Genomic DNA, 15356 nt, shown 5'->3' on the forward strand with positions numbered 1-15356 from the left:
CACGGAAAACAAACTTTATTATAGAATTCAAAAATATTTGAAATTGATGTTGCAGGTAGGTGTTTGTAGTCAGGATGCAAACTGCTCTGCAGAATAATTCTGTTTTAAACTTTCCACATTACAAGTATTTTATCTCCTTCTGGTTTATCTCCCCCTCACCCCCTCTCCAATCAGTCTCAGTTATCTTTTTATATACACAGAACAAAATTTTTGTAGTTTGCCGATTTAACTGTAAAAGTGACAATTTGCAGTGGGAGCAAATTCGGTTAGGCAATGTACAACAGACAGGCAAGGCCAAAGGTGGGTGGAGGAGGGTGGGGTGGGGAGCCTTCCGCTCTGCTTCGAAAAAGTGACAAGTGAGAAGCTTGTCGTCGTTGTTGCTTTAGGCTCATTCACACCAATTCATAACATAAAACAGCTCAATCATATTCATACACCACAACTCCGAATAAAACGAGGTTGAAACGTTTCACCAAATATGGACGGTTTTGTGCGCAGTATAAAATCAAACAAGTGAACAAAGCAATTAATTATGGCAAGGAAAGCTGTTCCTGCTTGACATTTTGTACTCCTGTTAAATTTTATTTTGACTTCATGTGTTTTGGTCATAAATGAGCAATTTTGTTTCATATATAAAAAGGTGAGAACATCTTTCCTTGACCATTTTTTTTCTTTCTTTCCAAATATCATAATAAAGAACCAATCCATAACCACTGCCAATCCAAGATCTTGCAAAGCAGAAGCATTTTTTTTATTTTTGCTTGAACTAACAAGTGGCTGAAGTATGGAGAAGCAAGGTGCATCAGATTTCATAATTCCTCCACTCCAATCCGTCTGGGGGTTTCACCTCGACTTTCTCCTGTCCAACCTCACCCCAGTTTGTACTTAAAACGGTGCCCCCTGACTCCACCTGCAAAGAGACAGGTGAAACGTGATTTGAAAAACACACACACACACACACACACACACACACACACACACACACACACACACACACACACACACACACACACACACACACACACACACACACACACACACACACACACACACACAGGCCTAAGAAAATGACCAAATACCAGGACCTCAAAAGTGAGGTCAAGACATCTTGGAAGCTGAAGAGCATCAAAATTGTACCAGTGATTCATTGGAGCAACAGGAATGATAAAGAAGAACCTCACCTGAGATTTTAAAAACCATGCCTGGGAATATTACCATAAATTAACTACAACTGGAGGCAATCTGGGGTTCAATCTGCAACCAATGATGATCCTGAAAAGAGCCCTTGAAACAAAACTCTGAAAGCATGGAACAGCTTGGTCCATGAACCGTGATCCCATAGCGAAGCAGAGATGGATACTTTGGGTCCTGAGAGGAAGGACTGCATCTTGTCCATTTCACTTTGCTGCATATGTTGCTGCACTCTATTGCTTGCCATTTCCCCCTTGTACGTTTTGATTTGCATTCTAACTTTTTTTTTTTTGTTACATTCATTTTGATTGCCTGTTTGAACATTAAAGTTCTTCAGTTCCCTACCCACAAGATCCTGCATTCACATTTTACATAATTGGTTCTGTTTGTAAATAATTAACCCCCTTCTTGTTGAACTTCATTTCCAATCTGTCTGCGTTTTGTCTTTTCCTTCATTGGTTCGGCAATGTTCACACACGTTAGTCTGGGAGATTATAATTCTCCAATTAATTGATTCATATCCAAGTCGGGCATGCACCGGCGGTAAGCTCAGCTGCCCTAATTAAGATAACATTGTTGCATAGCCAAGGGCGCATCCCCCGATTGGAAAGCCGCATGGCACGGGTAAACGGTGGTCAGATGGAGGACCCTGGGACCACGTGGTGGACCAATTGGCGTTCGCGGTTGGCTCACAACCTGCAAACAAAGTTATTTGTGCTCAGTAGCCTCAGGCCCGATAAGTTCGAGGAGAACCAGGGATTCCCCTTCAAAGTGCACCCAAAACCCATGGCCATAACAATTTGGTGATCAGGAACCAAATTCGAACCTGAGGTGTGCTTCACATATCTCAAACAATTCAGAGCCTTTAGTCAAAATTTTATTTAAATGTATTCGTGTGAGCAATGGCAGATCAACACGGGCAGATCCTGGTTGGAGTAGTAAGTAATGTATATAATAAGGTAAAATTTCTGATCCAGCAACCAATAAAAGCACCCAGCATGAACAATGGCCCCCACCCTCATCCCCCGAGAAATGCAGCGCCCAAATGGAAGCCAACAGTCAGAAATGAATCAGCTAACAGCAATGATTACGTAAATATTGGTGGGAGAGGAACAATGAGGCTGGCTATGCAAGAGATGCAGGTGGAAACGGAGGCTCGGTCGGCAAAGGTGCAGGCAGAACTGAGGCTCGGGAGACAAAGGCGCAGGCGGAAAAGGTGCAGACCGAAACTGAGGCTCAGGAGGGAAAGGTGCAGGCTGAAAACAAGAGCCTTCAAGGCAGAATGGGATGCATGGCTAAAGGAGAGGCAAAAATAAAGGCAGAATGGGAAGCGAGGCAAAAAGCGAGAGCAGAGGCTTGGCTGACAGACCCTGGCAGTGACACAAATGCGCGGGAGAATGTGGCAGGTGTGTGTGGCGAGCCGGGCGAAATGGCGGCCAAAGAGGCCAGTGGTAATATAGAGGGAGTACCGGGAACAGTGCCATTAGGAGTAACTGAAGACACAGAACCACGGGAGATAGCGATAACAGAGTCAGGATGCGGGATAGTTAAGTTATTTGTAGAGCAGCTGGTACACGAGAATGATTTATTATGTACTAGCAGGAGTACCCGGTGATGCCGGGTTGGGGAGGAGGGGGGGAGGAGGCAGGAGAGGGAGGGGGTGAGGAAGGGAGTGGGGGGAGTGGAAGGGGGTTCATCACCTTTTCATTGAATATATGGTGGTGAATGTGCTGTTCATCACGTTTCTGAGTTAAGTGTGATGCAGAACAGGAAGAAGAAGAAGCCTTACTACGAAGGTCGTACATTTCCGGAATTGTTTGATTTATTTGTGTTCAATTGTCCGGTGATTGTTTTGTATTAATTCGTGCGAATGTATACTTGTATATAACTGTCATTAATTTAAAAAAAGGCTTAGGCACTATTGAGCGATTTTTTTTTTTAATCCAAAAAAACGAACTTTTATACTTCCGCTTTTTTTTTTTTTTTTGCCTAAAACACTCCCAGTCACTCACTGATGAACCTCTGAAAGTTTGACGAAGATCCGTTCAGCCATCTCTGAGAAAAATGGTGACAGACAGACAGACAGACCAAACAGCTCTTATATAGTAGAAGACAACATGGAAACAGATAGAGTGTGGGAAAGGAAGTTGTCGAAGCACGTGTGGTGAGAAATACGTGCAGGGAGTGCATGATCCCACAGGTGTGCGCTTCTGTGCAGTTTGAGCTGGTGGGAGGTCCTGATCACAAGGCGGAGCTGGGGTTTGCTGCTTAGAAAAGGTACGTGAACAACATTAATGGAGCAAATGGGGAGTGCGGGGTTAATTAGGTTAGTGGGGGCACCTGCAGATTGCAGGTGGAGGTAGCATGGGGGACGCAGGGTTTGTGTGCATGCCAAACCGTCAGGCGTGTAGGAGGGTGGCCGTGCTTAGAAGAACGGTGCACGGAAAGTGCTATGAGGTGTGGCGGTGCTGAGAACACGGCAGGAATGGATGTGACCACCACGGGTGTGGGTGGGGCTCGCATGACGCAATTCGCGTTCACGGAGCCCAGTGACACAGCCCTGTTCGAGGCATGAGTGCCGTGTCGGGCGTGCAGCACGCATTTGGAGGCATGGAGGGAGGCATGGTGCCGGGGTTCCTCCGCACGCGTGCAACGGCACAAAGGTCAGGGCCTAGGTCCGTGGGGGAACCACGTGACCCAGAGGGTACAATTAAATGTAGAAGGCATTGGGCAGGAGACTGTATGTAGGCAGATGACAGAACAATGACAGAACAATGACAGCGTTAGAGATTGGAGAGAATTAGTGACGTGATGTAAATTTATGAGTTGGGATTTAATTATCTTTTGAATTGGCAGACGAGAGCTGAGCACCTTCCTTCTTCCTCGTGGTCCCGACCATTGAGGGATGATGCAGGAACGCTTGTTGCGAGTGAGATGAGGTGTGAATGAGTTGTGTGGAATTTCTTTTGTCGATAAGGATTGAATGAATGGTATAAGGTGTGTTTGTTGGGCAGTGTACAACCCCCCTATGGAGACGAACTCACTGCATTGGCGTTAAAGTAGAGGGGTTTTGACGTTTTGGTATGCATGTCGTTCTGCGGATGGTGCTGTGTGTAAGAAGTGTTTTGCAAAGGTGCAATGGTTGTTGTTGAGAGGCTGGGAGTGTGGTTCAGAGAAGGTAGGGTCTTGAGTAAAGAGCAACCCAGGCGCTGGGAGCCTTGTCGGCCAGGGTAAGGTCCAGAGGGCCAGTTTAGTGTTAGTGGGTGCAGGTACCCAAGTGAAGGGGCCCGGGGTGCCATGGTAGGCATTGAGGGGGGAGAGACAGTAAGGGCCTCCCCCAGAGTTGGCTTCAGGAGCAGGTACGCACGGAGGCAGCCCCAGTGGTGGCCCGGGGAGTGCATGCGCAAGTTGAGCAGGTGGGTAGATCTGTAAGTGGAGCCACACTGCCCAGCCACGATATTGTGCGATGGCACAGGATGAAAAATTGAAGGCCTGGCCCAAATTACATAGGTTTGTTGACCTTTATAATGTCCTTAAAACCAAGTTTCCTGGTGGAATGATTTTCAATAGCTTGACTGCCAGGCAGGCCAACAGAGTAAACATATTGTTACGGATCTCAGAGACGGCACTCCACTTAGCAAGGGGGGGTTAATCCCCTTGGCCTGTTAAGCTGGCCGTCTCTAGTCCTGGTACTTATAACGCTCTTTTGCGGGGTGAAATTGGGCAGGGTTATTGGTCAACGTGTTCTCCCGAATACCTTTACCAATCCCTCCGCAAAACAGGGAGACAAGTACTGCTCGAACCATGGGCAAGATGGTAATTGCCGAGCGGTTTAGCAACCTGCAGCTCGAGCCGTTAACAAAAGACTAACCGATTCCGAGCGTTGGCCAAATCGTGCCACAGGTACTCAATTGGAGACAGGACGAAAGCGATCGGGGAAAGAAGAAACCAAAGGTAAGAAATAACAGACATTTATTAACTACTAGCAGAAGTACCCGGCATTGCCAGGCGGGGGAAGGGAGGGGAGGGGGGGAGGGGGGAGGAGGAGGGGGAGGGAGGGGGAAGGGGAGGGGAGGGGGGAGGAGGGAGGGGAGGGGAAGAGGAGGGGAGGGGAACGGGGGGAGGGGAGGAGGGGAGAAGAGGGGGGGGAAGTACCCGACATTGCCGGGCGGGGGAGGGGAGGGGGGAGAGGAGGGGAGGGGAACGGGGGGGGGAGGGGAACGGGGGGGGGAGGGGAGGAGAGGGGGGAGGGGAGGAGAGGGGGGAGGGGAGAAGAGGGGGGGGAGAAGAGGGGGGGGAAGTACCCGGCATTCTGTGTATAAACGTGAGGGAGAAGCGAAGGGAGGGGAGGGGGAGGGGGGAGGGGGGAGGGAAGGGGGGAGGGGGGGAGAGGAGGGGGAGGGGAGAAGAGGGGGAGGGGGAGGGGAGGGATGGAGAGGAGAGGGGTGGGAGGGGGGAGGGGCAGGGGAAGCGGAAGGGGGTAGGGGGGGAGGGGGACGGGTAGGGGGGACGGGTAGGGGGACGGGTAGGGGGGAGGGGGAGGGGGGAGGGGGAGGGGGAGGGGGGAGGGGGAGGGGTAGGGGGAGGGGGGAGGGGGAGGGGGGAGGGCGCGCGAATCGTCGAATCAGCGCACTGCTCTGCCACCGATTCAGATTCTGTGTATAATATTCCTCGCTGAAAAAAAAATATGGATCTAAAGATGAAAGAAGAAAAAAACCTATGTGCTGTGAATGGCAATGTTCCTCGCTCAAATGTGAAAAAAACGCAATCGCGCGGCAAGGAACATCACGTGATCGCTCTGAGCGATCGATTGCAACTCTGCGTCGTGTCGTGGGCGTGGCCAACGTGGCCTCATGCTCCCAGGTGATTGGCTAACTCGAGCTCGAGAGAGCCATAATGCACACGTTATGGCAAAAAATATGGATCTAGAGATGAAAGAAAAAAAAACCTATGTGGTGTAAATGGCAATGTTCCTCGCTGAAATGTGAAAAAACGCAATCGCTTTTCGCTCTGAAATACGTGCGAACGCGTAACTGAGTTAATGGCGGCAAGGAACATCACGTGATCGCTCTGAGCGAATCAGCGCGCTGCGCTGCCATTCCGGTCATAATATTCCTCGCTGAAATGCGCTGAGGTAAAAATATGGTAAAAAAAATATTATGAAATAAATTTTTAGGTCGGCCATGTTCTTCCCAGGCTCAATGCCATGTTTGTGCCAAATATCAAGTACGTGAGCCTCTCCGTTTAGGAGTCTATCGGTAACATTACACACACACAAACTGTGTTTTATATATATAGATATACAAAACCAAAACCAAAGAAGAAGAAACGAAAGTAATATACAGAAGAAGAAGACACAGGGCAGCCTTAAGCAGTCTTATATTATTCCCCACGACAAACAAACAGACTCACACGACAGGGAATGGCAGGCAGGAATGACTGGAAGAAAGAGAAGGGTCCAAGTGGGACAGCAGGGCTGGAAGGTTCGGGCAGGGCACAGCAAGGAGGTCCGCTCCAGGTCCACGCTCCGGGCTGAAAGCGAACAGCCAGCGGCAGGCTTCATGTATTCGGTTTCACACACGGTCGGACAATGTCAATTGACTACTGCATTGTTGTCGCCGTCATGGACCCACTCTTCTGCCTCACGATCCAGCGGTATGCTCGCCTGGTACCTCCCTCATCTGCCGGATCACGTCTCTCAAAAAGGCTTCGCGCTGGCGCTTATATTACGTCCTTTCAGATCAATCCGTCCTTCAAGAGCCACGCCCGTGATGGTACCTCGCCAGCCCTGGTTGGTCGATAAGGGCTTGCTGACTCCACCTCCGATGACGAGTCGACGTGCCACACCTTGTGGTGGCGGCTCCACCCCCTCCTTCCTCGGCTTGACCGCATGGCTAATGGCGGTTTGGGGCCAACAACCGCATCAAGGCAAGGAGCAGCGAACGCTGCTCGGCCGTTACTTTGCGGAGACGTGGGTGAGGCGATTGGGGGCTCGACCGTTACGTTGCGGAGACGTGGGTGAGGCGATTGGGAAATTGAAAGGGGCCTATCTTATTTGATTAATGCAACGCAGATTCAACTATTGGGAACAGAGCCTTAACTGAAACACATAATAATGAAATAACTACAGAGAGGTCCTATGGTTCGCTACGTGTTGTACATGGACTAACTAGGGTGCGATCTTTAACAAGCCAATTGATGGGGATATTTACAGGAGACCATTTATAAGGGAAACATTTACTAAAATTTACTAGTGAAGGTTCTAAAAACCGTAACAATATTATCTCACTTCTCTCTGCGCGTGTGCAATCGGGACAAATTCAGAGCCAAAGTACGGCAAACTTGTCTTCCTATTTATGTTCCCATTCGTGTTCCAAAATATAACATTCGATTGAAATAAGTTGTTCCTCGATCATAAACTTACGATCATCAAGTGATCAGACTGACAGACAGTTGGACGTACAGCATTTGGATTATTGTGCTTGCAAGGAAGCGCAAAACAAAGGGGTGATAAAAACAAGAGATGGAGAATGTGATAGAGAGAAGACCACAGGAGCAGAGGTGGGAAAGGAAAAAGGGAGAGAACGATAGAACATTCCCAATTAGCAATTACAGTGCATTCAAAAAGTATTCAGACCCCTTCACTTTTTTCACATTTTGTTATGTTGCAGCCTTCTGCTGAAATCGTTTAAATTCATTTTTTCCCTCATCAATCTACACTCAATACCCCATAATGACAAAGAGAAAACAGGATTTTAGAAAGTTTTTCAAATTTATTAAAAAGAAAAAACTGAAATATCACATTGACATAAGTATTCAGACCCTTTGCTGTGGCACTTGGAATTTAGCTCAGGTGCCTCCCATTTCTCTTGATCATCTTTGAGATGTTTCTGCACCTTGATTGGAGTCCACCTGTGGTAAATTCAATTGATTGGACATGATTTGGAAAGGCACACACCTGTCTATATAAGGTCTCACAGCTGACAATGCATATCAGAGCAAAAACCAAGCCATGAGGTCGAAGGAACTGCCTGCAGAGCTCAGAGACAGGATTGTGTCGAGGCACAGATCTGGGGAAGCCTACAAAAAATTTTCTGCTGCATTGAAGTTTCCCAAGAGCACAGTGGCCTCCATAATTCTTAAAGGGAAGAAGTTTGGAACAACCAGGACTCTTCCGAAAGCTGGCCGCCCGGCCAAACTAAGCAATTGGGGGAGAAGGGCCTTGGTAAGAGAGGTGACCAAGAACCTGATGGTCACTCTGGCTGAGCTCCAGAGATCCTGTGTGGAGATGGGAGAAACTTCCAGAAGGACAACCATCACTGCAACACCACCGATCTGGGCTTTATGGCAGAGTGACCAGATGGCAGCCTCTCCTCGGTGAAAGACACATGAAAGGCCGTTTGGAGTTTGCAAAAAAGCACCTAAAGGACTCTCAGACTGTGAGAAAGAAGATTCTGTGGGCTCAAACAAGTGAAGGGGTCTGAATACTTTCTGAATGCACTGTGCATCTTAATTATGCAGAGAAGTACCCAATTACAAAGAGCAGAGGAGGAAGGAAACAGAATGAATAACAAAGCGAAGAGGGGAAGGTAAAATGTTAGTTGGTTTAAAAGATTATACATTTTAAAATTATTTTCTTCATTGAGGAAAAGAAAAACAGTATGAGAGAATGTGAGGAATTCAAGGACATAAGATACCAATAATTCACACAAAGGACGTCTACAAAGTGCAAGAGAACAGTTTTGGGGCGAGGGTGGAGAATAGGGACAAGAGATGTGGCAGCAATTGGGGATGTAAACTCGTCTAGTATGCAACCCTATGCTGTGAAAACCCAAATAAGTTACAAATAGCAGGAAAACAAACATATGGGGCACTTGAAGGAAGACAGGAATAAACACAATGATGGATAAATGTTAAAAAATAAAAATAGAAAGTTACAACATGGGGAGAGGGTGGGAGGGGTTCAAAAACAAACGAGCCGGTAAAACTTAGCTTTGGAAGAGCCAAGCAAGACGTCTGCATGGCAAGAACTGCAAACCAAATATTGAAGAATGCATTTTAAAATGCCCGGTCCACCAAACTACGATTTCCATTTTATATTCAGTAGTTTATTTAGCACCCTACTCACAAAAGACTTGTTCATAGCTCGGCGTACATCTTCATTTCCATCTGCATAGATTTGTTGGAATAAATGATTCAGTGCTGCATCTCCTTCTGACTTTTCTCTTTTTTCCTCAGCTGACAGTTGACTGGCCAGAGCATCCCAGTTTTTTCCTGATGCTGATGGGTATGCTGGTCGTGTATCTGAGAAAACACAGAAAAAGAAGAAGAAATACTGGGTTAAATAAAACCGATTAAACACTTTATTGTGGGCTGTGCCTTTCAATTCAACTTTCAACCCCTTCAACCTTGGGTTTTTCGAAGCTGTCCATGATCTTCACGCACGCTCGAAGTTAAGTAATTGTTCACAATTGTATTTTTGTCGAAACTGTATTTATCTTACGTGTGTGTACCTATAGTGTGTCCCGAGGAAGATTCTCGGTGTTAATCATTCATACCTGTATAAAATTATTCGAGTATTTCGTGCCGCGTTATTTGCGGCCTAGTTCTTTAAGCTTCCTACCTTGAGGCTTTGTTTTCTCTGTGGTCGATTGTGGTCCTACTCTCGTTCTCTCAGTTTTTTCCCAGTCTTTTCAGCCCATACTTCCTTGTTTAAAATCTTAACTAAAAAAAAAAAAAATTTTTTTTCCCTTCTTTGTTCTTTTCGTTCGTTCATTCATTATTTGACCATGTGTTTCACCCCCATTTCCCCAGATAGTTTTCACTGTTCAATTTAAAAATGTTTCAACTTTCCCCTGAAGTGCTGTATTCTGTCGTATATTATAGCAATACCCCGGACTACGTCATTAATTGGTTCCATAAGCCGTGACGTAACTCGGTTATTGACGTAAACCGGCCGTAATGTCTTAAAAATGCATTCAAATGAAGACAAACACCGTAAAACTAGAGTAAACAACTGGAGGAGGCTGCGGCTTCGCCCTGAATCTTTGCCGCTCCCCGTCAGGAGTCCCTCCGTTGTTTTCTATCGGTCGGGTCTTCTCCTCGAACGGGGTGACCGGCACGGACGTGTCGACCGTGAGCGGGCTTGTGTGCCGAGTGGCTCCGCGGCCCGCTTCACCACGGCGTGCTTTACCCAACGTATCCGAGCAGTTTCACCGGTGGTCGTGTCGTGTCGTGTCGTCTGTGACAAACAAACGAGTTCAGGGTTCCGTGAACCCGGCCGCCCCAGGGATCGACGCTCGCCTCCGAGTCGTAGGCATGCCCCGTCTTTCCTCGAGCGGCCGAAGTTGTGTGCTTCTTTTTTTTTTGGAAGATGCGATATACGCAGAAACGACGTACAGGCAGGCATTTGCAAATCCATGCACATGTGCACATGCACACGTCGATCGGTTCGTTGACGCCGGATGCCGGCGGGGTGCCCGAAGAGGCACCCCGGCTCGAGGCATGACACGGTCGTTCGTTTCACATGGGCCATGGGGACTGACCTCGTCGCGGACATTGCACACTCTGCACGGTGACGTCTGCCACGGACGGTCGTCCGAGCCGGCATCGTCGTCATGTTTCGCCATTGCCACATTGCGTTGGTTGTTTTACACAGGAAAGGAATAATCACAAAAATAACAGCGAAAGGCAAAGCAAGCACGCGACCGCAGCACAGGACAAAATGCATATGCGTCGCCTTTGTTTTGAATGAGAACCAGCAGCTACGCGTACGTATAGCGTATGAAATTATAGCGTACGCGTATGAAATTTACTCCAGAAGAGTGGCGTAAAGTCAGATTTGACGTAGGTCGAAATGGCGTGAAACGGGGTATTGCTGTATAACACTTTTTTCTTCTTATTATTGAAAAGGTTGCTTTCGACTTGCTCACCAAATCTATTCATTCCAAAAAACATTTCCATCTCTTACAGCTCCTCCTTTCTACATTCCCTAAACTCACCTGCACTCCACCCCCCCTCCTCCCCCCCACCCCCGCCTCCAGCATCCTGAAACGTATCTCTGACTCGAAGGTCACAAGAAACTCATTTTGCAATAAATGTTCGTTTCCCATTAATCATACAACACTTTCTAAAATCCAAACTCACCCCTCCTCTCCCCTCATAAACGCCCCCCACCCCTCCCCTCCTAAACGCCCCTCCACCCCTCCCCTCCTCAATGCCCCCCACCCCTCCCCTCCAAATCTCCCCCATCTCCCATCCCTTTCAAATACCCCCCCCTTGCCCTTTCCCTCCGAAACTACACCCTAACCCCTCCCCTCATAAACTTCCCCTGATTCCCTCCCCTTATAAATCTCCCCACCCTCATTTTTTCTCAATTTCCCCCCTCTCACCCCTCCTCCTCAAAGCGTCCTCCCCACTTCTTCCCCCTTCCAATTCTCACCTCCATCTCCCACAACCTTCATCCTCGCTCTTCCCCTCCTCATATAACACCTCACTGTCCCTCACCGAATCTCCATCAAACCTTTTGTCCACCCCCATCCCTTTCTCTGAGCTATTCTGAAATCTGACACACTTTCAACAGCTCTCCCGACCTCTTCCTCCTCTTCCACATCTTACCCGTACCCGACCCCGACCCCTCCCCCCCCCGTTCTGTATCCGATGCTCCCCCTTCCTCTACAATGAACGGTATGGACCTCAAACATCCGGGGCCTTCGCTCAAACTTGACTGATCTCTCCATACAGGTCGCTTCTGACAAACCAGATTTGATCTGCTTAACAGAAACTTTCCTCCTTCAGGATGTCTCGGATTCCTTAATATCTCTCCCGGGTTACTCCCTCCTTCGGTACGATAGACCTGAGCCTCGTCCTGGTGGCGGGGTTGCTATCTTTATCAAAAACTCTCTTCCTGACTCTCCTTGCACTGCCCTCTCTCCACCCCACCCCCAGGAGTACCTATGGCTACGGCTTCCTCTCCGCTCCCACCTTTTCTTCATATGTGTTCTGTACCGTCCTCCAAACAGTGATGACTCCATTTACATTTCGCTGTCTGACAACATGGACCAACTTCTATCAACTCATCCAAACTCTCTCTTCCTCATATATGGCGACTTCAACTGTCATCATGCCAGCTGGCTGGGTGTGGGTTCCTCTCTCACCAGCCATGGCACCTCAGCAAAGGACTTCTGCGACTCATTGGGACTGACACAATCCGTCAATTTCCCGACCCGAATCTCAGTCAATGGAGTATCTTCTCTTCTAGACTTGGTTATGACAAACTTCCCTGCAAATGTCTGCTGCTCTTCTTCTGCTCCAATCGGTTGTTCTGATCATGTGCTTGTTAAAGTGGACATCTCTCTGGCCATTCTCAGAGAGCCTCCTCAGCGCCGACGAGTCTGGCATTTCACTCAGGCTGACTGGCACGGTCTGCAGACAGCCATCAATCATCTGGACTGGTCTCCCATCTCTACTGCCTTTGACATTAATTCTTCCTGGGAATTCTTCCAAAGCAAACTGCTCTCTCTCATGCACAGATTTATCCCATCTCGTCTTCAGTTGTCTTACCCTTCCTCCCGTCCATGGTACACTGAGTCTTGTGGTGAGGCAGTTGCCCTGAAACAACTTGCCTTTGCCTCTTGGAAGGCAAATCCAACTGAAGGCAATCTCAGTTCCTTCCACCAAGCTCGGAACAAGTGTGTGTCCACCCTCAGGAGTGCCAGGAAGCACTATCTCTCCACACTCAAGAATGAACTCTCAAACCTGTCTCCTTCCTCCAAATCCTGGTGGTGTCTGGTCAAATCCGTTTCTGGTGTTTGTTCCCCTTCCATCCCCTCCCTTACTTCAAATGGCTACACAGTTGACACCGCACGTGACAAAGTCGAATGACTCAACTCTGTGTTTGCCTCTAAATCTTGTGTCCCAAACCCATCTCTCTCTGTTCCCACCTTACCCAGTCGAACCAAACTGCTCCTGGACTCTGTGTCCTTCTCTCCTGACAAGGTGGAGAAGTTTTTGTCAAACCTTGACTGATTCTGCAACTGGACCAGACAGAAATCAGCCCACGGGTCCTAAAATCCTGCTCTGCCGCTCTATCTCACCCTCTCTTTGTTATTTTCACCCTCTCTTTTGCTCAAGGTCATCTGCCAGCATCTTGGAAATCAGCAAACATTCCCGCTTTACACAAAAAATGTGCAAAAACAGATCCTTGCAACGACAGACCAATCAGCCTGCTCCCAATTATCAGCAAAGTCATGGAATCCATCATTGCTTCGGATATCAAATCCTTCCTCTTCTCCAATGGCTTGATCTCCGATCATCAATTTGGATTCAGACCAGGTCATTCTACTCTGGACATGTTGCTTCTGCTGTCTCAACAATGGATGGAGGTCTCAATGCCAAACAGGAAATCAGAGCCGTCTCCCTTGACATATGTTGACATATGAACATTACAATGTTCACTTCCTACCACTATTCATGTTGGTGAAACCGATGTAAACTTTGTTTCGTCGGCCAAGAACCTTGGTGTGGTTTTCGACTGTAACATGACATTTTCCAAGCAAGTACTTCAAACTTGCAAATCAGCATACTTTCAGCTGCGAAAGATCGCATCCATTCACCACTTTCTTACTCCTCAAGCTGCTCTAACTCTGGTCTGTGCCCCTGTCCTCTCAAGGCTAGACTATTGTAATTCTTTGTATGCTGGCTGCCCTCAGTTTCTCTTGGATAAGTTACAAAAGGTTCAAAACTCTGCCACTCGTCTTGTCTGTAAGGCGAAGAAGTCTGACCATGTTACTTCGCTTCTTGAATCTTTACACTGGCTGCCTGTCTCTGCGCGTGTGCAATACAAAATTTGCACACTATGTTATAAATCATTGTGTGGAACGGGACCTCACTATCTCTCCGATTTGCTCACCCTCTATGAACCTCGGCGGCGGCTTCGTTCAAGCGACGACTATGACCTTAGAGCCGCCGCGCACCAGCACCAAGTCGTTTGGCGAGAAATCCTTTTCCTTTGCTGCACCTCTGCTCTGGAATGACTTGCCTTCCTCTGTTCGACATGTTGACTCTCTTCCTGCCTTTAAAACCTCCCTCAAAACCTATCTGTTTCACAAGTCTTTCAAAGTGTAAGTCCTGTTTTCCCTTTGGTTTGAGGTGGGACAGAGATCGAGTGTATGTCTGTGTACATGTGCGGAGGAGGGAGGGGAGGAGGAGGAGGGGGAGTACACATCTGTGGGTTTTGAATGGGGAGGGAGAGGAATAGGGCAAGAGTGAAGGTGTGTCTGTGTGTGTATGTTTGTGTATGTGTGTGCGGTGTGTGTGCGTTCGCATGATACTGTAAAGCGCCATGAGGGTCGTTTACTCTGCTTGATGGGGCTATATAAGACTCCTTTCTTATTATTATTATATCACGTGCCGTCGATACAGTCTGGCACCCAGCTCTGCTCACCAAACTCTCCTCCTATGGTATCCATGGAAATCTCCTCGCATGGCTTGCGGACTTCCTCTCTGGTCATAGTCAACATGTGGCCCTGAATGGATTTCTCTCATCTCCCCTTCCTGTTCTGGCTGGAGTTCCCCAAGGTAGTGTTCTGGGCCCTTTGCTATTTCTGGTCTTCATCAATGATCTCTCCGACTCTCTGGAAAATCCTCTCTATCTCTTTGCTGATGACTCCACTCTCTGCCACTCCATTCCTCATCCCTCAGATCGGCAGTCTGCAGCCTCCTCACTCTCTGCAGACCTGGACAAAATCACAGACTGGTCAAACAAGTGGAACATGTCTTTCAATCATGACAAATCTCACACTCTTACTATGTCTCTCCGAAAAGACCGACTGGAAAACCCTCCCATCTACTTTCTCAACAATCCTCCCCAAGAAGTTCTGTCGCTCAAGATTTTGGGTCTCACTATCTGCCATGATCTTTCTTGGGAAAACCACATTTCCAAGCTAGCCTCCAAAGCCAGTCGCCGTCTGGGCATCCTCCGTCGTGCGAAGTCCTTCCTTGGCATACCTGAGCTCCTCACCACATACAAGGCTTTCATCCACAGCTCAATGGAATACTGTTCCCCCCTCTGGGCCGGTGCTCCTGCCTCACACCTAGCCTGGCTTCACACTGTTGAAACCAAAGCTTTCAGAATCATTGGAATCTCCTGCGATGAAACTAACTCT

At 48.0% G+C, this 15356-nt stretch overlaps 1 protein-coding gene across 2 annotated transcripts in view; it reads right to left on the reverse strand.

The window, feature by feature from the left end:
- SUGT1 (SGT1 assembly cochaperone of MIS12 kinetochore complex) overlaps positions 1 to 15356 on the reverse strand; it is a 33097-nt gene continuing 17741 nt past the window's right edge. For both annotated transcript variants that reach the window (XM_068115724.2, XM_068115718.2), the window contains exons 7-8: positions 9320 to 9495; positions 1 to 910 (exon numbers count right to left, since the gene is read on the reverse strand). In XM_068115724.2, the coding sequence (XP_067971825.1) occupies positions 803 to 910; positions 9320 to 9495 (284 nt within the window). In that variant the 3' untranslated portion in view covers positions 1 to 802. The remainder of the gene's footprint in view (positions 911 to 9319; positions 9496 to 15356) is intronic.

Source organism: Myxine glutinosa, chromosome 1, assembly GCF_964187855.1.
Source record: "Myxine glutinosa chromosome 1, kmMyxGlut1.1, whole genome shotgun sequence".
Classification (NCBI taxonomy): Eukaryota; Metazoa; Chordata; class Myxini; order Myxiniformes; family Myxinidae; genus Myxine; species Myxine glutinosa.